At 44.9% G+C, this 24,017-nt stretch overlaps 1 protein-coding gene across 3 annotated transcripts; it reads left to right on the top strand.

Moving 5' to 3' along the window:
• Positions 1–6,550: 6,550 nt before the first annotated feature.
• LOC148508079 (uncharacterized) lies at positions 6,551–21,860 on the top strand. 3 transcript variants are annotated; one of them, XM_088445277.1, is made up of 7 exons: positions 6,551–6,623; positions 12,559–12,700; positions 12,782–12,973; positions 13,053–13,176; positions 13,859–14,233; positions 20,173–20,356; positions 20,454–21,860. In XM_088445277.1, the coding sequence occupies exons 1-7, from the start codon at positions 6,568–6,570 to the stop codon at positions 20,518–20,520; spliced, it is 1,140 nt and encodes a 379-aa protein (XP_088301403.1). In that variant the 5' UTR covers positions 6,551–6,567; the 3' UTR covers positions 20,521–21,860. The 3 variants fall into 3 exon arrangements, with proteins under 3 accessions (XP_088301403.1, XP_088301404.1, XP_088301402.1); XM_088445278.1 differs by lacking the exon at positions 6,551–6,623 and adding an exon at positions 7,370–7,449 and having other exon boundaries at positions 13,098–13,176; XM_088445276.1 differs by lacking the exon at positions 6,551–6,623 and adding an exon at positions 7,370–7,449.
• Positions 21,861–24,017: the final 2,157 nt, after the last annotated feature.

Here is a 24,017-nt window from a genome sequence, read left to right as displayed (position 1 = left end):
ACTAAATACGTACATAGCACAAGAATACATATCACATACATGTAAGTGTAAACTGTATATCACTACTGCATTGAGAGAAAAGACTAATTGGTCCTAATCAGGACAGAGAAAGAAGTGGAAAACAAAGGTTCACAACTGCACAAGTACATCAGAGCGCAGCTTCACAAAAAGACGACTCACAGGTCCTGAGTTGGCAGCCTCCTTATAGTACACGCCAAATACCTTCCTTATAGTACACGCCAAATACCTTCCTTATAGTACATGCCAAATACCTGAGACAGCTGCCGCAGAAGTAAGACGATGCAGGAATTTGGCCTTATAGGCAGAGGTAAAAGGAAAATGTCATATTTGAACCTGGTAAAAACAAAGGAAATGGCAAAAGAAGAAAATGGGCAAAAGACCACAGACATTGGACGGTGGGTGTAGGAGAAAGAGCTTTATGGACAGATGAGGTTTATAGTGTATAACTGAACGTGTAGAACTTGTGTGTGACAAATGATGCTGGAAGAGAGCTCAATGGCAGCCACATCCATGGGAAGAGCTGCAGAAGTCATGGGTACAAATTCTCCCTTTAATGATTTCTACTTTAATAATACTGGCTAACTCGCTCTAAGCGTGCCCACATCTCGCAGGCTATCATACTTCTGAGGAAGCCGCTGAGTGTTAAAGAGGCGGAGAAACGCGTAAAGAGACTGCACTCGATCACATAACCAGCTGGTTTATTTTTACTTATATCTCCCGGGAGAACTGTGAACTGTGGCCCTGATTCAGAGCCGAACGCTCTGACGGTCTTTTTTTTTTTATATGGAGCGGCCTCCTAATGCTAATGTGAGCGGCCAGGATGATGATCGCCATGGTCAAGACCATCGCGACCAACGGGCTTGCGACGAGACCCTTGTGGTAGGGTCTCGTGGCCGCAAGCCCCAGAGAGCTTTCGGCTCAAACAGACCCGAAAGCTCTCCCGCTGACATCACTTGTGATGTCAGTGGGGCCGCCCCCAAACGGTAGGTGTTCTCATGGGAACGCCTCCGTCTGGGCAGCCACCCCCCGGCCCGCCCCCCAAAGGGGGCGTGCTTTCACTCAACATCGACAGCACGCCCCCTTTGGTGCGAGACCCGGAGCGCTGGATTGCCCGTCGCTATCCGGGTCTCGCTCATGCGCACGACGGAGCTGGCTCCGTCGTGCACATGCGCTTTGGCCACCATCGACCCAGTTGCGAGCGCTCAGGGCTTGCGACCGGGTCTGAATCAGGCCCTGTGAGTACAGGCTCGTTTTCAAGTGAGCGGAGGATTGGATTTGGTCGGTCCTAATTATCCACAGATGTGGATTAAAGTCTGGTATGCATGCTGCTATAAAGGTTTTGCTGCATGTTGTTTAAAACTTTCTTACTAACCTTGCAAACTGCTATGAACAAATGACCGGGGGGGTCATTCAGACCCTGTCGTTAGCGCCGATGCGCTCAGACCGGGTCGATGGCCCCCCACAGAGCATGCGCACGCCGGCGCCGTCGTGCTCATGCGTGAGACTCGCTACGACCGACAGCGCCGGTCGTAGCGGGTCTCGATCCAAAGGGGGCAAGCTGTCGATGTTGATTGACAGCACGCCCCGTTTGGAAGGCGGGCCGGGGGGGTGGCAGTCCAAATGGAGGCGTGGGAACGCCTACCGTCTGGGGGAGGCCCCACTGACATCACTAGTGATGTCAGTGGAGAGCTTCCGGCTCAGACAGAGCCAGAAGCTCTCCGGGGCTTACGACAAGGGAGACCCTACCCTAGGGCGACCATCACCCGAGCGGTCGTTAGAGCTGTGGGTGTTAACCCACAGCCTAACGACCGCAACAGAGGCGGGCGGTCAGGATGCAAGTGGCCGCCCAGTTTCTGAGCGACCGCTTGCATCCTCCGACCGCCTCTGAATGAGGCCCCATATACCTTACAGGATATAAATCTGAATCATCCATCCGCTTACCTGTTGGAGTTCTGCTCTAAGATATACGAATACGGTTGTTTTGTTGATTGCTGGTATGCTTTATTACTAATATAAGCTGCTTATAAAAACAAGCCATATAAATGCTTTCTGTGCTTGGCTAACAATCTAAGTCATTTCTGCGTGCCAACCTGTGCTTGACTATTAATCTAAGCAATACTATAGCTGCCGCTGGCGCCTTGTGTATACCATATTTCCAATAGAGGGGACATAAGCGCACATATATTTGTGCCCAAGGATATACAGTACCTTTGCATCAATTGATGTCTGTTAGTATACAGATCTGGATATATATATATATTTTAAGATCTTAATAGTTTTCTCTGGGGGTTGTTAAAACACTGATTCAACCGGCCGGTTTTTTATTTTTATTTTTTTAATTGATGTTATATTTTGATTTTTTATAATATGTAATTTGTGCAATATTTAATTAATTCCATCTATATGTACCATATTAAATTATTCCTGATCTGATAGCGCCGTCTACCATTTGCCTATCTTTTATCTTCATATAGGTTTCAGAGCTTACACCTATACTTTGACAGCAGCTGTAGATTAAGGAATTTATTATTATTGATCTAATTATTAATTCATATATTGTCCTTGTATTGGGAATTGAGCGCTTGATCTTTTCTTGCTTGTATCACATAAGGCGATTAGAAGGCGCTAAGCAGCAGACGAGAATATAATACCCATCTCACCCCGGGCTCACCGGCTGCAAACAAAAATCAGCAAGTGTGGGGCTATACTAAAAGATGCATATGCACCCACTTACTCCCGGGACGAGCCGACTCACCCCCTAATTGAATCAACCCCTAGATGTATGGATTGGGTGTGAATCAAAGCTCTCTTTTAATCACTACCGGTAGCCATTTACAAATGTGCACATTTGCTAAATGAAACATTGATACCTCACTATGTACTATAGATGAGCGTCAGGTTCTCGACTAGATGGAGAGATCAGTTAACCTAGAAGCGGGATGACAGATGATGTTATTTTAGTACTAATGGTGGGTACATACTGGGCGATATTACTGAGCGACTGCACGATTACGACATCGTAATCGTGCAGTCGCTCAGTAATCGTGCACAAATCATGCACTTTTATGTCGGAAACGACCAGCGATGCGCACTCCCGCTGGTCGTTTCCGACATTGTCCATCTCCTGAACATGCAGCACAACCTGACGACCTCGTCAGGTTGCTGCATGTTGGGGAATGGGGGAGAGAGTCCGACGCTGAACGATATCGTTAATGATATCAATCAGCGGCTGTGCTCAATGTCATGAACGACATTGAGCACAGCCTGCCGGGGACACACTACACGATATCGCTCAGGGAGCATATCGTGTAGTGTGTACCCACCATAAGATACAGCTCCTGAGCATCACAGAGTGCGTGACATAAGAATATAGCTGCACCAGCATTGTCATTGATGACTGACGTGTAATACATTTGCGGTTAGGTTTATGAGCAGTTCATCTGAGCTATTTGGATAGGCATCGCACGTCTATGTGGAATACAAATACCTAGACATATTATAACAAAACTATGCTACTGAACTATTAGCTTAGAGGTATTCAATTTCTGGTACACATGTAATAGCGGGATGTAGTTAATAGACCAGCGGACGTAATGCCGCCGGTCTAAATCCCGACACTTCCTGCCTGACACGAGATTTTCTTTAATATTTTGCTCCCTTGTATGATGTCTACTTAAACAATTCTAATCATAATCTAATAAAAGTTACATTTTATACAGTATTCCAAGTGCACCACCCATAGACACCCTCTGCCTCCTCTGGTAACACCATTTGCATTTATGGCTTATTGTTATTGTAGTACCCCCTTCAATCAATTGTATGTGTAGACCGGACATCACACATTTATATTGTCGAAGTGACAGATTGTACACAATGACAAAATGCGGACGTGACATAATGTCAACACTGTGAATGTCGACAGTTGATCATTTACATAATTTTAGTTTTAGGGTTAGGCTGCGATAATGGTTACGGATTCTCAGCTCACCGATGCTTAATCAGCATGGTCGACTTTGCCGACTGTCCACATTCACATTTGATATGTCGATCTCCCATCCATTTCAACATATCGCCAGTCTGAACATCGATGCACTTTACCACACCCCATTTATCATAAAGGGGTACTGTACATCTAATATTTCAATTGTATATACCCAGTGCCCTCTGTGTCAAAAATCATAATACATCTGCGTCAGATCATCTAAATCAGGGGTGGGGAACCTTTATTCTGCCGAGGGCCATTTTGATATATATAACATCATTTGCGGGCCTGATGCAGGCCACGCCCCCTCCATGTGCGTCACACAGGGGCGGTGCCACAATGACTGGTGATTACAGCAATGCCCGGAGCATCCTCAAGATGCTCCGGGGAACTGTAAGGGCAGTGGTGTGACCGTCTGAAGCATCCTAAGGACGCTCCAGGCGGCACTGCTGCATAGATTCTGGCTGCAGGGTTCCATTCTAGGCAGCCTGCTATCCAGATGAGACTAACAGAAAAAAGCTCAGAGGGCCAGGCCAAATGATTCTGGGGGCCTTATATGGCCCCTGGGCCTGTTCCCCATCCCTGATCTAAATGGTTGGTGCCTACAACGCTGACAGGAGCAGGGAACATAAGGTTGAAGCAGGAGCAATGGAGGTGTCCAGGGTGCCCCTTTCAGTGATAGCGCTAAGAGGGGACCCCCTTCATTATCTGCAGTAGTTCTGCCACTGGTTACCATAGCGATGTGTGCTACATTCTCCTCTCTCCTGCCAACCAGGTTCTTTCGATAGGCATGTAATCCATCAATAAAATGCTGCCAGCAGGGCGGTGCTAGACACACGCAAGACATAGGGCGGAATTCAATTAGGCGCAGGGTTTACTCTGCAGTTAATTGAAAGTGCTGCACAATTCAATTAATTGCAGTAACCATGCGCACTAAGAGGGGTATTTAATATGGGAGCGAAAAGTCCGTGCTGGACTTTTCGCTCCACATCGGAGATTTTCCTGGGATAAAGTATCGGGCGCGCGCCCGCTTTATCCCCGTATTCAACATGAAACCTACGAAAACGGGAAGGTGCGAAGTGGGATGTGCGTAAAAAAACGAATTTTTCCTGGAATAAATTGTAGGACCCCCCTAAAGTTGTAAAAACATGGGGGATCACTATGGGTACCCGTTTTAGCCAGCAAATGAAAGTCAGGGATTTAAATAGCCGCAGCAGGTGTTTTTTCCCGACATTGAAGAAGTGTTGCAGAAGAGCACTTAGGTTATTTTTTTTCCTTTTTTTAAGTGGTCCCATCAAATTTGGGGTACATGAAAATGGGTACTAGCATATTTTGATGTCCCTAAAGTAAGTTTTAAAAAATTCTGCAACTATGCACCTGCCGCTATAAATCTATTCTAGAATACACCTGCCGCATACATGCAGAATAGCTCTGAACCTATTTCCCTATTGTTAAACACTTTTTTCCCATTTTTTTTTTTCACCCCAATTTTTAAATAAATTTTTTGGGGTGTCCCTATTTTTTTTGTAAACTTTTTTTGACACAGTTATTTTTAAAATGTCATTCCCAGGGATGCAGGCTATTTTTTTTAAGCCTGCACCCCTAAACCCCAATTCTGCACTTTTTTTCGCCACCTATTCAATGGTGAAAAGTTATCCCCGTTTTTTTTCAAAGACTTTTCGAACCTGTGAAAAGTCTTTGAAATTGAATACGGTGTAAAACCAAAACCTCCGAAAATGACGTCATTGGTGCAAAAGTTTTCGCTCCATATTGAATACCCCTATAAGCCTCAGAGGGTGGATTTGTTCTCGCAGCCTCAGGAGCTGCAAGGAAAAATAAAATCTGCATTAAAAATGCAGTCTCTGCATTTAACACGAGGGGAAACCCATAGATTCCAGCACTTTGCATCCTGGAAGCTATGGTTTAGCGTGTGTTATCCACTGGTTTACTGCACATGGACAATACAGATAAATTGATTAGCTCCGGGCACAAAACCCGCAGCTATACCCTGTGTCTAATTCCCTCTATAGGGTGGAACCTGACAAACAATGCGAATGGGATATTATTTCTGTTTTGCAAAATATAATATAACCATATATTATAGAACATATAGAACATGGAATGGATGCTTTAAAAAAGAGTGCTCTATGCCCAGTGCCACTGGGGAATAGTCCTGATGATAATCCAGGGAGACCGTCCATGTTGCACTGCAGAATATGTCAGGGGATAGGAACCAGTATATGGCAGAGGGTAATAAAGGTCCACAGTGACTCAGGCAATCCCAGCTCTGTATTGGGGTAAAGGTGCCTGACCCATTTATATAGCTAGTATGAGTTCTAGGTATCAGCAGCAGATTCCTGGCGTCACATAGAGACTAACTGTGTATCTTTATTACATGCATTTATTACATATGTCATTACCTGTCTATGAGGATACTTACCCCCCAGTCAGCCACTGCCAATGGCTCCTCTCACCCACAAAAGGACCGGTTAGACACCGTACTTCCGGGCTGTGCGTTCCACCTTACTTCCAGACTGTGCGTTCCACACACAGGAAGCACGGGGATGTTTTCATCAATTGCTTGCTCTGTCCTCGACGTCATTGTGTCCGGCAACAGAAGGTAATGGTATACTGCTATACATGTGGAGCAGCCTGTGGTGTCCTGTTGTTATTACACGGCGGGAGCAGCCTGTAGTGTCCTGTTATCATTGTACAGGGGGAGCAGCCTGTGGTGTCCTGTTATTAGTATTATACATAGAGAGAGCAGCCTGTAGTGTCCTATTATTATACAGGGGAGCAGCCTGTAATGTCCTGTTATTATTATTATACAGGGAGAGTAGCCTGTGGTGTCCGGTTAATAATATTATTATACAGGGGGAGCAGCCTGTAGTGTCCTGTTATTAATATTATACAGGGGTAGCATCCTGTGGTGTCCAGTTAATAATATTATACAGGGGGAGCAGCCTGTGGTGTTCTGTTATTAGTATTATACAGGGGGAGCAGCCTGTGGTGTCCTTTTATTATGCAGGAGGAGCAGCCTGTAGTGTCTGTTATTATTATACAGGGTGGAGCAGCCTCTGGTGTCCTGTCAGTATTATCATACAGGAGGAGCTGTCTGTTGTGTCCTATTATTATCATTATACAGGGGGAGCAGTCTGTGGTGTCCTGTTATTATTATACTGTTACTGTTATTAGTATTATACAGGGGGAGCAGCCTGTAATGTCCTGTTATTATTATTATACAGGGAGAGCAGCCTGTGGTGGGGGGGCCAAAATGACGTGATTATGTGGCCACGCCCCCGCTCCGCCCCATTACCGGGTAGTATTCCTGGCCACGCCCCCCAGCTTGTCCATCCTGGCTGCCCCCTCCTGTAGGGTGCTGCTAGAATGTCGGCAAGCATGAACAACATTAATGAGTGTCCAGGGAAAGGAATATTATATAATAGGTATAACATGTATGAATATATATACCAGATCATACATAAAAAGAGCTGGGGAAGGATGTGTGAGTAGGACACAGACAGGCGGTTAGGCACTTTCCCCGGCGGTTAAAGTTAGGAACCAGGAGGGAGGGTTAGGGTTAGGCAATTACCGGAGGGTTAGGCACCTACCCTGAAGGTTAGGGTTAGACACCAAGGGGAGGGTTAGGGTGAAGATTTTGGTTAGAAAACAAAAAAACATGTGTCGACCATATTTTTGTGTTGACCTTTTGACCCTGTCGACCATCTGTACCTATCGACCTTCTTACATGTAGACGTTTAGTGTGTCAACCTTTTGTCCCTGTCGACCTATTGACTGTCTAACATCTGGTGTCTATCTAGACTTTGTCGACCTTTTTGCTGTCGATCTATAGACCGGATCCCCAGACAGGCCATGTGACAAAGGGCTGCACTCTCTAAGCTTAGGCTGTCTGTCAAGGCATTCTGTTACCTTGGGCAATAGAGACTTTCAGTAACAACAAGTGGCAGTGACAGACCCCCGATCCTCAGAGTGTAAGTGATTATCCCCAGGACATGTCTCACCCTACCCTATGCTACATACACATGGCTGGCAGGCTGGTCATATGACACATATATGACACATATATCTGAGATGCAGTAGTTTGTGAATTCATAACTTGTGCAGAGTCACAAAGTGCCCAAGAATGATGAAGTTCTGTATTGCTTTTGTCTCTTCTGTTTTCTTCACTCTTCCACCACCCCTGTCTTACTGCCACCTCGGTGCAACTGCTAAACCATCTGTTGTGCCCTATGTTTCTTCAGCCATAGGGAACTGGGTTACCACTGGGTAAAAGCTGGTGAACTGGAATCGGTATGAAATACCGATGGACGAGATGCCGGCTGTCAGTATACTGACAGCGGCGTCCCGAAGGTTGGAATCCCTCCTTTTTTGTACCCTCATACTAAACCTACCCTGCATCCTAACCCTCCCGGTAAGTGCCTAAACCTAATCCTCCTACCTTAGTGCCTAACCCTCACCCTAACCTCCCCGCCGTGGTGCCTGAATCTAACCCCCCTGTCTGCCCCCCTGTCTGGAGCCTAACCCTTACCTCCCCCTCCTGCAGCCTCACCCTAAGTCCCCCCGGGGTGCCTAAACTTAACACTCCCCATCCCCCGCGGCTAATACTTACCTTGCCCCGGTTTCCTTACGATCGGATGCCAGCTGCCGGGATTCCGACATCGGCATCCCCAGTCATGTCTGGTTCCCGGCGCCGGTGTTCTCTCTGTGATCGAGATTCCAGCGCCTGGATTTCGACAGTCGGCATCTCGATCGTTAAGTGGTTACGTTTTCTTTCCCAGCAGCCTAGTTTCCCTCTCCTCAGCCACATGCATCCTCCAGTTAGGGATGGCCATCGGAGAGGTGTCCATTGATGGTTACCATCCTCAAGGATCACGTCTGTCTCACCGTGGGCCTCCATCAGTCTCACGGTGGATCATCAACTCATGAAAATCCACCTAAATCTAGTCTCAGGAGATGCCACAGTTGGGAACCCTATTAGATTCCAGGATCCAGCAGGTGTTCCTTCTTTTGACAAACTTCGGTCACAGATGATCGTTCTCACTGGAGAGGTCCGTCACTCCCTTTTGTGTTGGCTCCACCAATCCGACCTGGACAAGGGTTGCACCTTTTGGGTCCTGCTCACCACCGACGCAAGCCTTCGGGGTTGGGGGGGCGGTAACTTGTCATCAGACAGCTCAAGATGGGTGGAGGGTTCAGGGGAGCAGGCTACCAGTCAATATTCTGGAGTTCTACAGAGCTCTTTGCCTAGCTCTGCCACTCCACCAGTATTGACCTGTCCAGGTGCAGTCTGATAACGTGACACTCATCGTCTTCCTAAACCAAGGTGGCATTTGCAGTTACAGCGCCATAAGAGAGGTGAGTCGCATTCTTTAGTGGTCATAACGTCATCTTCCAGCTCTGTCGGCAGTCTACATTCCCTGGATCCAAAATTGGAAGGGGGACTTCCTAAGCCGCCAGGACATTCACTCGGGCGAGTGGGCCCTACACCTGGAACTCTTTCAGCTCCTGGTCCTCCACTGGGGCTTGATGGACATCAACATGATGGAGTCTCAGCACAACCACAAGCTACCTAAATGCTGCTTGCGCACCAAAAATCTGAAAGCTCTCCTGGTTGACGCCCTAACCATTCGGTGGACTTTCCCCCTCATGTACATCTTCCCTCCAATCTCACTTATTCCACGGGTCCACCGCAAGTTGAAGTTTGAGGGTGGCACAGTGATCATTGTGGCTCCAGATTGGCTGCGACAGACTTGATACGTGGATCTTTTAGGCCTCTCCATTGATGCTCCGCTGAATCTTCCTCTACAGTCGAATCTTTTATCTCACTTGTGGTTTGTACTTCCATCTGGATCTGGCTGGTCTCGCTTTGACAGTCATGAGAGCTAAAGGGTTTGGACGGTCAGTCACTTGTACCATGCATAATGCCCGGAAGCCAGCTTCTGCCTGGATTTGTCCCCAGTTTTGGAGGACCTACTTTAGCTGGTGTTCGACTCAAAGCTTCAACTCCAGATCTTTCTGGTTCTCGCGAGTCTTGTCTTTCTTGCAGAGCGGTCTGGATTTGTGCCTCCGCCTTTCCTCATTAAAAGTACAGGTTTCAGCCCGTGATGCCCTATTCCAGAAACAGATTGCGATGTTGCCAGGTGTACAGACTCTTTTGCAGGGTGTCCTCCATGTGCAGCCTCCGTTTGTTTCCCCGGTAACTCCGTGGAACTTATCTTTGTTTCTTCAGGCTCTCCCGTCATCCTTCTTTGGACACAGTAGAACTGCTGGCTTATGTGGAAAACAGTGTTCCTCCTCTCCATCGTATTAGCCCATAGAATATCTGAATTGAGTACCTTGTACTGTCGCTCACCTTTTCTTATTTTTCATTCGGAACACACTGTTCTCGGACACGATTGGGCTATCTCCTTAAGGTAGTTTCCAGATTTCACATCTACCAGGAGATTGTGGTTCCATCTCTCCAAGGACCGGATTCTTTGCCGGAGGAGGTCTCCTTGGATGTTGTGAGGGCCCTCCAGATTTATGTAGACAGGACAAGGGATTTCTGTATTCTCTCTCTGTCAAGTATCATCCTTACTCTCGGTGCTGGTGCCGTGCTGCTCTATCCTGGTGGGGTCCAGGTCTCAGGAGAGTGTGCTGTTGATGGGCTCCAAGTTTAGTAGTGGTCTCAGGGGCCAATCCTGCTGGCTCTGAACACTGGGCGCCGCCATGTTGGTCCTGGTCAGCTGATCAAATACCCCCCAATGGCAGCCAGGCTAATGTTCACCTGACCGCACCAGCCAATCACTGTGTGATCCAGGGTATAAATACCCCCCATTGACAACATTCCATTCCTGAACTTTGTCGCCGTTAGATATCCAAGGCTCCCACTCCCTGGCTAGCTGTCTGCTGCTCACTTGTCTATTCCAGTGGTGATCCTACTCCGGCTCCATCTTCTGCTATGGTCCGGTCCCACTCCAACTCCAGTCTGTGCTTTAAATCCGGTCCCAATCCAGCTCCAGTATGTGCTATACTCCAGTCCCAACCCAGCTCCAGTGGGTGACTGTTCTGTCCCAATCTGGCCTGAGGGCCTGATTCGTAAGCGGCCGCTCGTTCGTTCCGACCGATGTTTGCCCAACTGCGCATGGATCATAATACGCATGCGCCAATCAGTCATTGCGGCCGAAAATCGTTTGTTCGCTAAATAGCGAATGCCTGCTAATATGAGTGACAGGAGGAGGCGTATGTGGGTGGTAACAGGGGAAGGTGCTTGTAAATGGGGAGTGGAGATCCGAATGCAGGCGTGCTTAAAGGTCAAAACGGGCGTTTTATGGGTGTGCATAATTAATACAGCAGCGTCATTGACCACGTCACTGGGTTATTTTATAGTCAGAACTGCTCGCAAGATTGTGGTAGGAAAAACCAACCACAAGAATAGCGAGCAGTTCATACCCTGGTCGATGTACTCGATTAATCTAATAAATAGCGGACATGATGTAGGATGCGAGCGGCCAGGGGGCGTAGTTATCCAAAAAACGACCGCAAGTTTTGTTCGCACGTTCAGACATAGAGGCGTGAACAGACCGCAAAGAGCGAACGGTTCATTTGAATAGCCACCCCCTTTTCCTGAACGACCGTCCGCAAATTGCGTCCGGCTCTGAATCAGGCCCTGAGTCTGTGCTACTTTCTGGTCCCAATCCAGCCTCAATCAGTACTACGTTCCGGTCCCAATCCGGCCTCAGCCTGTGCTACGTTCCGGTCCCAATCCGGCCTCAATCTGTGCTACGTTCTTGTCCCAATGCGGCCTGAGTCTGTACTACGTCCCGGTCCCAAACCGGCCTCAGTCTGTGCTACGTTCCAGTCGTAATCCGGTCCCAGTTTGTGCTACGTTTCTGTACCAATCTGCCCCCAGTGTGTGCTACAGTCCGGTCCCAATACGGCCCTAGCCATTGATGATGGCAGTCAAATCTCTGCTGACTGACCAGTTAATTAATCTGAGATTATCTCAGAACTGGCCACTTACTATATCAATGACAGTGCATAACTAACGCTGTGTACTGACTAACTATGGTAGGTATGTTAATCTTAATCTCCATTAGTGAAGCTATGAGTGTAAATATGAATGCAATATGATGTAGGATTGGTTAGATATCACCTTTCTCTGAATCCCTATCTCCTAGTGATTTCCAAATCGCACCTAACCTTATTAACAACTTTAGATATTTTTACATGGTTTTGGAAGCTCACAGTTATCATAGAAATATTGATTTAATGTCAAAATTAGATAAAATATCATGAGGCTTTGATCTCTGCTTTTGTCTGAATTACATTTGGTAGACATCTTGTCTGGTTACCTCCCACTGTGTTGAACAGACAGGACTGCATCCTTTCTCTATTCATAGGCATACATACAAAAAAAGGGTTGTTTAACCTGGTACTGTCAGGTTAATTGGTTTTCCTGCTGACAGGATTACCAGTGTTACATATCTGACTACGTTACATGTGTACTCTGTGATGTTTATTATAGTTATTATATTTATTCCTAAACAATCCAGCTGTGAGGAACCAGAGGTTTTTTTACAAGTTGCAACGTACCGTATTCTCACTGATTCTCTCAGGATGGACAGGGATGGGAGTCAGAAGACTGAGAGGATATTACATCTCACCCTGGAGATCATCTACCGGCTCACCGGGGAGGTGAGAGGGTCTGGGAGTGTCACAGTGACATCACTTATATCTGGGAGTGTATGCAGAGATAGTTTATTTTCCAATACACAGGGTTACACTGTAGTAAAAAAGACATCCGGAGAGTGTGAGACACCCAGTAGCCATCCCCATGTGTCAGGAGGAATAAGCAGGACCCAGAGCCACATCACGGTGCCTCCACCTCACTCACTGATAGATGAGAGAGACAATGACCAGAAGATCCTGGAACTCGCCAACAAGATCATTCAGCTGCTGACTGGAGAGGTGACTGTTGGGAATGGGACATTATACAGTAACACCAGGGGCTGTGACTTGGTGATGACTATGTCATTGTGTGTGTCAGGTTCCTATTAGGATTCAGGATGTCACTATACATCTCTTCATGCAGGAGCAGGATTATATAGAGGAACAACGGGTTCTGTACGAGCATGTGATAATGGAGAATCAACGGCCCCTAACATCACTGGGTAAGAGACAACTTTTATATATTGTGAATAAATAATTCTGAGGGCTACATATATACACACATAATCTGATACATATAAACCATGTATTCAATCACTGGAGTAAATTAAATAAGCCGAGAGGGCGTGGAAAGGTCATAGCTCGATCTCGCTCCGGACTCGTGTATTTTTTTGTGTAGTGCAGATCCATGAGGCCGCCAACAACGATCCAGGAGCCCAGAGATACTGTAAGTGCGACATATAGTCACACTTATTCGGGCTGCAAGGGGACTAATTGAATTGACCCTACTGTGTATTTCTATAGATGGAACTAGGATGGATACCTCAGAGACTCATAGGACTGTACAGAGGAGAATTACAGGATCCCACAGGAGTTTTATGTAGATGGAATCTAGGAGCTCACCACATATAAACATACCAAGCTATTTATGATCTGTAGAACAGCTTTGTGCTCATTTACACTGTTAATATTCTGTTTAATCTCAATTCATTGGATGTTTTTGGTCTACTTATGGTATGTAGTGAAACATTCAGAGATTAGTATACACTGGCAGGGAATAGTTGTATATGGGGGTCCTTGTTCTTGTTAGTGTCATTCTAACACTGTTCAACTATTTCACCGCTTTCATTAGAGAAAGACGTGGCTTAATATAAATTAATATTATTCAACTGTCATTTTTTTAAGAGACGTTTGTGACTGATAATAACTCAGAAGATATGAAGGGAGAACAGAAGGTAGAAGATCTAGAGGGAATTGAAGAGATGTATTTGAGCAATAATAAGGCAGAAGATATAGATGAAGAAGAGACGTATTTGACCGATAATAAGGCAGAAGATACAGAGACAGAAGAAGGGACATATGTGACTGATATAAAGGCAGAATATATGGAGGGAGAAGAAAAGACGTATGTGACTGATAATAAGGCAGAAGATATAGAGGGAGAAGAAGAGATGTATCTGACTGATCTTAAGGTAGAAGATATGGAGGGAGAAGAAACTACATGTGTGAGGGGTGATCAACAGTGTAAGAAGGAGGCAATCCCTACAGATATCAGCACAGGTGAGTAATAATCACTTATTACAGAACAGAGTTGCATATTTTATTTGTTCTGTCACTACAACAGTCTCTTATTTTCCATCCTCCCATTATCTTTTTGTGTGCTGCCATGTGTGCCATTACCCATGATCCTTCTTCTTTAATCTTACCTGGGTAATTGATTCTTAATTTATATATACTAACACTGCAATACTGATTCCATTGCCTACATGTCCCAGCCAGTGTACAAGCGATACCAGTACTTATGTTATTACATGTACAATTACATGTTATGTATGTCTGACTTTGACATGAAGATGTGTGGTCACAGGTTATATGAGATAAGTTTTCGCCAGTCTAAACTTATCATACATATCACCTGTTTGTGCGCTCCCATTTATCGGGCAAACCAGTTTCAAACCCGGCTTTAACGCATTAGCCCGAATATTCTTGCTGAGCTGACAGGCGATAAGTATAGGTGAAAATGGAAATCTTTGTGTACTCAAATAAAAAGGTAAACTAATATAGGGTAACAGTATAGTAGTCTGTTAGTGGCCATAATCAAAGGGTTTGGGGGGTCTTAAATTGTGTCAAAAGGCTGTTAATACCATTTTCTATAACAGTGAAAAAATTATAGAAAGCAATTTTTATTTGCCAAAGTAAATGCGCTAGTTAAATTTGGGATACATAAAAATTGCTATTAGTATATTATTGTTTAATTAAAGGTACTTTTAAAAGTTTATTAAAAAAACACCTGTCTGCCTCTGGCAAGTTTTAAAACACCTGTCCCATCCATACAGCACCCCCAAATACCTGTCCCATCCATACAGCACCCCGAAATACCTGTCCTATCCATACAGCACTTATACCTGTCCCATCCATACAGCACCCCCAAATACCTGTCCCATCCATACAGCACTTATACCTGTCCCATCCATACAGCACTTATACCTGTCCCATCCATACAGCACCCCCAAATACCTGTCCCATCCATACAGGACTTATACCTGTCCCATCCATACAGCACCCCCAAATACCTGTCCCATCCATACAGGACTTATACCTGTCCCATCCATACAGCACCGCCAAATACCTGTCCCATCCATACAGGACTTATACCTGTCCCATCCATACAGCACCCCCAAATACCTGTCCTATCCATGCAGCACTTATACCTGTCCCATCCATACAGCACCCCCAAATACCTGTCCTATCCATACAGCACCCCCACATACCTGTCCCATCCATATAGCACCCCCATATACCTGTCCCACTACGTTAAATCCATTTTCCAGCACAAGTAAATGTGCTAGTTAAATTTGGCGTACATAAAAATTGCTATTAGTATATTTTTGTTCAATTAAAGGTATTTTTAAAAGTTTGAGAAAAAAAAAAAAACACCTGTCTGCCTCCTGCTAATTTTAAAACACCTGTCCCATCCATACATCACCCCCAAATACCTGTCCCATCAATATAGCACCCCCATATACCTGTCCCACTACTTTAAACCCACTTTCCAGCACTTTTTACTTTTTCATCCCAAAATGTACGTCATTATTGACCAAAATAAGCTAATTAAAAAAAAATGTTTTCCTAAATAATAATTATGGTGGATGTCCAAATGGTTTTCCCCAATTTCCAACATTTATACCCCAAAATAGGGGTTTTGCACAACTTAGCTGCGGGATCCCGAATACAGAATCGCGATAACGCCTATACAGTTCTCGTACCCACGAAAACCACAGCTAATTGGGTTGCCCAATAAGCATTTTCGACGAAAAGTTTTCACAAATGAAAACTTTTCGCAGAAAAACGGGTTATCGCAGCTACTTGAATTCCTCCCATAGTATCAGTACATACAGAGACATGGTTAAAACATATAGTAATTGACATGTTCATACAAGGTAAACAGGATTGGGGGATCTGAATTAGTGCAGGTTCCATTAACCTTTACATGTATTTGAACATGGAGAAGTTGGGGATCTGGGCAACATAAAGGGGTAAAAAAGTACCTGTCTATAATCTCTATGTTCTCTTTGTGACCTAGCAATGACAACTGAGTATTCCGCCAGAGAGGGCGCTATCGCCAACGTAGTAGGAGTCTCTACCCAGATCACAATGAGGCTGAGGGCCGAATGTCATGGGTTCGAAGCGACACATGGGACTTTTAATAAAGTTACAAATCATCTATATCCTCACTACTCAGCCACATTGTGATGACTTGGAAACTGGGACTGGTAGACGGTGTGAGGGATTGCTCAGTGTACGGCTCAGGAAGGGTTTTGTGAATCTATGTGATATATTCAATTGGGTGCGAAATTTAGTGAGGTAAAAAAAAATAGCGCCCAATTTTGGATTACCACAGGTATGTGTGCTCCTGATAACCACGGTGTCCAATTAAAAAAAAAAAATGGTCGCAGGGTTTTCAGAGCTGAAATTAACACGGCACGTGCAAAAAAAAGATACTTACGTGTCTGGTGGTCTCCGTGGCTCCCGGTGTCCTTCCCTCCATCTTGTCACTGAGGAGGGGGATGCCTTGTCCAGGAGGCTGTTGGGAGGCTCCAGGGCTGCTAGGAGATATAGTTCTCCCAGCGCCCGTTACCGGAAGGGGGGACACACACATCGGGGGTCACTCACACACACACACATTCACTCATACACACAAACACTGACATACTCACTGCTGCTGCAGGAGACCGGGTCCTGATGCTGGAGGAAGAAGACACCACTTCGGAATGTGAGTAATTAAGGACTAATTATATTGGAAACTTCCAATTGCTAAATTAGTCCCCAGGCTTTGAGCCGGGGTCCCAAAACAAGGTCTGCTGAAATTTCCTAATTTTAACAATTTTAGGAAAAATCAGGCTGGCTCTGGAGGTGCGAGGAAAAAGACCTCCCAGCGCTCAAAACTAAAAAACCCTGCACCTAACTGAATAGCAAACATTTTTGCTATTGTCGCACCTAATTGAATAGGTATGCAATCGAGAAGCCGGCTGACGTAAGCCCGACAGCCGGCTTCCCGACTGCTTTATCCCGGCGAGGGTTAAATGACAGGCGTCTAATTCTAGACGCCTGTCATTTTACCGACGCTGGGAGACCGGCGCCCGGCATCCCAATCAAAGGGATGCCGGGCGCCGCTGCGGACAGCCGCGGGAGGGGGGAGGGTTAGGTTTAGGGCTCCCGCTGGGGACTTAGGGTTAGGCACCCCCACCGGGAGGTTACGGTTAGGCACCCCCGGGGGAAAGGTTTGAGTTAGGCACCCCCCGGGGGACTTAGGTTTAGGCGGCGGGGAAGGGGGGATTAGGGTTAGGCACTGGGGGGAAGGTTAGGTTTAGGCACCCCTAAGTAGGATTAGGGTTAGGTTAGTTCATACTTACCTGCAGACGAACGGGATTTTCAGCTGTGTCGGCCTGCCGCTGTCAGGCGGTAATTCGTATGTATTCCATTGAATATGCCTCTATGGATTCATAAGACTTTATTATTATTATTATTATTGTTTATTTATATGGCGCCACAAGTGTTCCGCAGCGCCTTACAAGGTACATATCCAAAAAGTGACTTACAGTAAAATACAATACAATGAAGGACAAGGACATGGATAATACACATTGATACATAGGTGGCCATAACACCCAATTAAGCAACAAAGCATAGGCACCAAGTGTTAGGTGTCCTAGTGGTGAGTAAGAAGTAGATGAACATAAAGTAAGGAGAAGCACAAGAGGGTAGAGGACTTGGATCTTTTCTATTGAGAGTCTCTAACCCCCTGTATAATCGGATATCCACTAGAAGGTCTTGCTTCAGTAGCATGAATCATGTTATATGGAGGCTCTAATATGGCAACAAAAGAGGAAATCATGGCCTTAGGCTTGTTAGCATTTTCCATGGTATAGGACGTTATCACCCGGCACTTTGTTTGAAAAAAGTAGACTTGTGATGGTGCCCTCCAAGTGTGTAGATGCTAGAATGGGGTAAGATCGGGTATGTTATTTCCAATGTGCAGTGTAGAGATACGTATAGAGATATTGGGATATACAGTATTGCCAGTTATGCTTCTGTTTGATGTACTGTTAAAATTCTGCCGCACACTCAATAGCAGGTTAATTTCACTTTTACTCACAGGAACTGAATAATTGGTTTCTGTGACTTTAAGGGGTATATTTACTAAAGTGCGGGTTTATAGAAGTGGAGATGTTGCTCACGGCAACCAATCAGATTCTAGCTATTATCTTCTAGAAGGTGCTAGTTAAATAAGTAGAATCTGATTGGTTGCTATGGGCAAAATCTCCACACAGATCAATAGAATACCACTCAGGAGAGGATGTTTGGTGGAGCTGAGAAGAATGTATATTTCTGAGGACATCATGTGACCAGGAAACCAGGCTTATTATATGGGGCCGCATGTTGATTACTTAGTGTTCACATGCAAGAGCAATCAGTGTCTGAAGCTGAATATTGAAGGTAAACATCAGTATAACTAACTTGAAACGTTAGTTACAAAACATGAATACGTTTCCTTCAGCTTTGTAAGAGGTTTAATTTTTAGATACCATAAGGTATATGAGAATTCTGGACATCTAACCAATACCTAAATCTCCAATGATGGCCATTAAATAAAATAGCTCATCTTATAAATGGTAACTAACGTTACACATTTTCTCTGTAACTAGTCTTCTGCTGCTATTGTTACATGTGTAGTTAAGTCAATATAATAGGCTACATAAATGTTATTATCTCCTACTTTGTCCTCTTTTATAACCAACTAGGGGTAAAGCACTTTGGGCCTGATTCAGAGCCGTTCGCTATTTGCCGTCGTTCATTCAAAAACAAGGGGTGGCTATTCAAATGATCCGTTCGCAAATTGCAGTTTGTTCACACCTCTAAGTCTGAACGAGCGAGCAAAACATACGCTCGTTTATTTGTTAAAAACGCCCCCTGGCCGCTCGCACCATACGTCATGTCCGCTATTTATTAGATTAATCGAGTACATCGACCAGCGTATGAACTGCTCGCTATTCTTGTGGTTGGTTTTTGCTACCACAATCTTGCGAGCAGTTCTGGCTATAAAATAACCCAGTGACGTGGTCAATGACGCTGCTGTATTAATTATGCACACCCATAAAACGCCCGTTTTGACCTTTAAGCACGCCTGCGTTCTGATCTCCACTCCCCGTTTTCAAGCACCTTCCCCTGTTACCACCCACATACGCCTCATTCTGTCACTCAAAATAGCAGGCATTCGCTATATTGCGAGAACATGAATTTCGGCCGCACTGACTGGTTCGCGCATGCGTATAACGATCCGTACGCATGCGCAGATGTGCGAACATCGCTCGGAACGAGCGTACTGCCGCTAGCGAGTGGCTCTGAATGAGGGCCTTTGAGTGTGAACATACAACAGGCTCTAGAAAACTGTAGTTAATGTTTTATATTTATTAAGAAATTGTAAAATATTAAAATATACAAAAGGTGGAAGCATTGGCAGGATGATGATCATTTGAGGGCAAGGGACGGAGACCCCTTTGGATCCTTTATTTTGTGGTTTAATATTTTTTTGTATGCAATGACAGAGCAAGTAATAGAGGACCTCATACATGAAACATATACTCTTGTTGCATTTAACAGATATACCCAGTGCTGTATGTATAAGGTATTGGCGCTGTGGTGTGAGATGCCTGCGTTTCCCACAGATCGGCTCCTAGGATGACACTGCTCTGTGGCAGACTGTGTGCTGGGGTCCGTGCTGCATCGATGGGAGGAGGCGTGGTCAGTGTGACCATTAGTGGAGGGGGAAGGGCTTATAAAAGTCATCGCCCAGTACGTTTTGACAGTTATATAGTAGTATAATATCTTGGTTATTTTTAACCTTTACATTACAAAAGCATCTAATTTTATGCAGGCTAATAGATGCAAAACGTCCACATTTTCATTTATATTGGCCTAATTGTATTTATTTTTTAAAGTGCTAAAAATTAGAAAACCAGCAGCCCAGCGTATGAGAGAATACAGAGCAAGAATGGATCCAGAAAGAAAGAGAGCTTATAACGATAAAATGAAAAACATGATGCAGAATTTTCGTCAGAAGAAACAGTTATCAGCTTCCGAAAAGCAAAAAATCCGTGAAGCTACAAAGTTGAGAGTGCAAAGGTATATTAGTATGTTATGTGCCTATGTAATAGAAATCAAAACATTAAGCCATGTTATATTCTTTATTGTGAACAGCGCTTTGTATTTATTGGTACAGGTACAGGCAACGAAAAAAAGAAAAAGTTTCACATGTCTCTACACCTCAAACAGCAGGTCCATCCTAGCCCTCAGCTGCTTACAAGAGTAAATCAACACTTGGAAAAGCAGTGAACTGTTTGCAGAGAGCCCTCCCAAATAGTCCAAGGAAGAAGGTTGCATAGGTTAAAAAACTAGCATTACAATTTGGATTCTTGCCTCAAGATACAAAGCAACAAAAAGTTCCTGGTTCTGGAGGGATCAATTGATGAAACGGTCTTGCAAGAAGGAAAGATTACTTTACTGCAGAGATGACATATGACTACAACTCCCAGGTAAAAAGTATTCCATCACCGTAACTAATGAAAATGGTGTTAAAATGAAAAAGCAGAAGCGCCTTATTCTAATGAACACGTCGGAAGTTTTTGAACTATTCAACAGTGAGTTTCCAAATGCTAAAATTGGATTTACAAAATTTACAATGATCCGACCAGAAGATAAAGTACTATAGTTCCTTCTGATGAAGCTGATGAAAGCCCTGCTGGCAGGTGGGGAAACACGTTAAGGATACACTTTGTTGCATACCATTGGCACACCAGCCGGATTACCCTTTTGGGAATTGGCAATGGGACTATATTATCGGACGCACAGAGCACGGAGAGAGTGAGCGTTGTGCAGCATCTCCAGTATATACAAACAACCAAGGCTTATGGATCATAACCATGTGATTTAAACATTGCCAAATGGCTACATAAAACACATTTGCCTGGCCAGGAGTGTGAACCAATCAAGACTAAATACCATTGGGCCCAGTCACAAAATATCATGTGAGTATATGGAATATTGATAAAAAATACTATTTTATTATAGTCTGTCTTCTGAACGCTTAAGCCTAATATACTAATTTATAAAAAAAAGATTTATGACCATAAAATCCTGCAGACATACAGATCACTAATACCCATTTTCCACCAAAAACCTGTGTCTGACCTGGGTTTTCGGACATGGTTCCAATCTAGGTCAGACCCCGTTTACACTGAACTCAAGTCTGCCCTGCTAAACTTGTGAGGTCATAAAAAATCGGAGGTGACTGCTCCAGAACCACAAAACAGCTAATTTTAGGCATGTCCCAGGTCAGATAACCCAGGTTGCACATTCTGAGTCCGACCCTGGTAGCTACCTGGGTTGGATTCCTGGGTCACCCGGATTATTTTTCAGGGACCCTTTTCCACTGAGCTTCGACCCAGGTAGACCGGACAATAACCCAGGTTATTGCAGTAGTGGAAAACGGGGTATAATTAGTCTGTGGCAGAAATCAAATTGGTGATCATCATTAGTTATTTATTTTATGTGTTATTAAAAACCGCCCGATATTATGAAATTTGCTCAATGTATAATTTTTATATAACTTTTTATTACTGATATTAAATGTGAGTTCTTTTTCCTAGCGCTGCCTTTCTTGTTTTATTAAGATATAGTACTAGCAGGAAACAAGAACAAGTAGGTCTGTTGCTGTCCTTACTGTGATCACCTGAAGCTACTATAGAACGCTTGCCCATGGACACAAAATGTTGAGAAACCCAAATCGGTTTGTAAGATGATCAAAGCAACTGTATATTCAATAGATAATATAAATTGTAGGAAGAGATCATGTGACTCCTGCTATGACCAAACTTTTAAACTTCTCAATGATGAAGTTGAGAAAGCCCCACTGACCCTCCTGTGCAAGCAATGCAATGGCAAAATGGAAGCTTGGTGGACCAAGCTTTCACAATAGCGATGATCTCCAGCCAATTGCAGAAATTTCTACTCATTCATATAACATAAGCAGGCAAGCTTCAGTACTGAGGGTTCAAAAAAGAAAATATTAAAGAGGGTACAGTAATTTTATTGACCGACCTCTCTGACAATGATGCCATTCAGTATCAAAACAAAGTCATGGCAGCTCATTGGGCTCATTCTGATGATGTAACAGTAACAATGTATGCAGCTGTTCAGAATTTCCAGAAGTAAATTTTAAAGAAAAATATATTGCCATTATGTTGGCTGCAAACTCACACACCACTACAGAAGGAGCACTGTATAACCATCTACTCTTGAAAGAACTGAGGGCCTGATTCAGAGCCGGAGGCTCTGACCAGAGCGCTCGCTCTGAATCAGTGCCCTCCTCCCTAAAAATGGAGCGGCCTTTTGGACGCTCGCATAGCTGTGGGTTACCACCCACAGCTTATGCGAGCGTCCATGATGATGGTCGCGATGGTCAAAGACCATCGCGACCATCGGGCTTTTGACGAGACCCTGCGGTAGGGTCCCACTTCCGCAGGCCCAGGAGTGATTTTGGCTCTATCAGAGCCAAAATCACTCCCACTGACATCACTACTGTCAGTGGGTCCGGACTCAGATGGTAGGCGTTCCCATGGGAACGCCTCCGTCTGGCAGCCACGCCCCCGGCACGCCCACCAAAGGGGGCGTGCTGTCAGTCACCATCGACAGCACGCCCCCTTTGGTGCGAGACCCCAAGCGACGTATTTCTCGTCGCTCGCCGGGTCTCGCGCATGCGCCAAACATCGACCCGCTTGCGAGCGAACTTCCCTCGCGAGCGGGTCTGAATGACCCCCTGAGAAGGTTTACTGAAGAAGAAATAACACATCTAGAAATATGGACTGATGGTGCATCCCAACATTCCAAAAACAGAAAAGCAATGTCATATCTGTTAGTCTTCATTCTAGCACCCAGCACCTGACACAACCCGTGCAGTACCTCTTTCCTGCCTGAGGTGTCACTCTCTGCTTTGGTGCTTCTAGCACACTCTAGTCTGTATCGTAGCAGTTTGTTGCATGAGCTGAGTGTGCTAGAAGTACCAGTGAGCCACTCCCCAGACAGAAAAGAGGAACTGCACTGGTTGAGACAGGTTCTAGAATGAACACTATGGGCGGAATTCAATTGATTACGCGGTCCGGATCTCCCGTCTAAAGTGACAGGATATCGCGGGCCGCTATTCAATTGCCGCCATTCTTCACGCTGATCGCGCCCATAGAGGTCAGGTTTAGCCGCGTAAAGCAGCTAAACCCGACCAAAGTGCTGGGCACGATCGCGAAAAGTGATGTTTGGGCGCCCAAACATGTCACTTTTCGCATATTTCAGCTCTCATCCCCCTGGGGCTGCGAGCTGAAATGTAGCGCTTGGCAGCTGATCGCGCCCGACAGGAGCAAGAATAGAATAGCTCCGTTGGGCGCGATAGGGGATTAAAACAATTGAATTCCGCCCTATCTGTTTCCAGGCGGCCGAGCACATTTCAGTTTGATGGAATTATCATGAATCATATCACGGTAAAAGCCCCCATGATGGCATTGGTGACACATTTAAAGAGGCATTTTTAAAGAGGAAAGGGTAAAGCTGTAGTGGAAAATTACAAAGAATTTCAGGTTTCAACCGAGTGACTATACCTACTTTACAGATTGATATCATTCTGATTGCCAATAGCAACATATGCTGATTACCATCAAAGCTGTACATAGAGTTTAAAACATCTATCTTTTTTCCTATGATACATTGGAAACAGTATGTGTTTAGATTATTAATGTAA

Source organism: Taudactylus pleione, unplaced genomic scaffold (assembly GCF_031769625.1).
Source record: "Taudactylus pleione unplaced genomic scaffold, aTauple2 ptg000377l, whole genome shotgun sequence".
Lineage (NCBI taxonomy): Eukaryota > Metazoa > Chordata > Amphibia > Anura > Myobatrachidae > Taudactylus > Taudactylus pleione.
Note: the sequence above shows the minus strand (reverse complement) of the source record. Positions and strands in the feature narration are given on the sequence as shown.

Excerpts from the sequence above, each read along its gene's own strand:
- LOC148508079 (XM_088445276.1), top strand. The coding sequence starts at position 7,391 with ATGTCGGCAAGCATGAACAACATTAATGAGTGTCCAGGGAAAGGAATA. Across the intron at positions 12,701-12,781 it reads TCTACCGGCTCACCGGGGAG|GGTTACACTGTAGTAAAAAA; the intron begins GTGAGAGGGTCT and ends TCCAATACACAG. Across the intron at positions 13,177-13,858 it reads ACGGCCCCTAACATCACTGG|AGACGTTTGTGACTGATAAT; the intron begins GTAAGAGACAAC and ends CATTTTTTTAAG.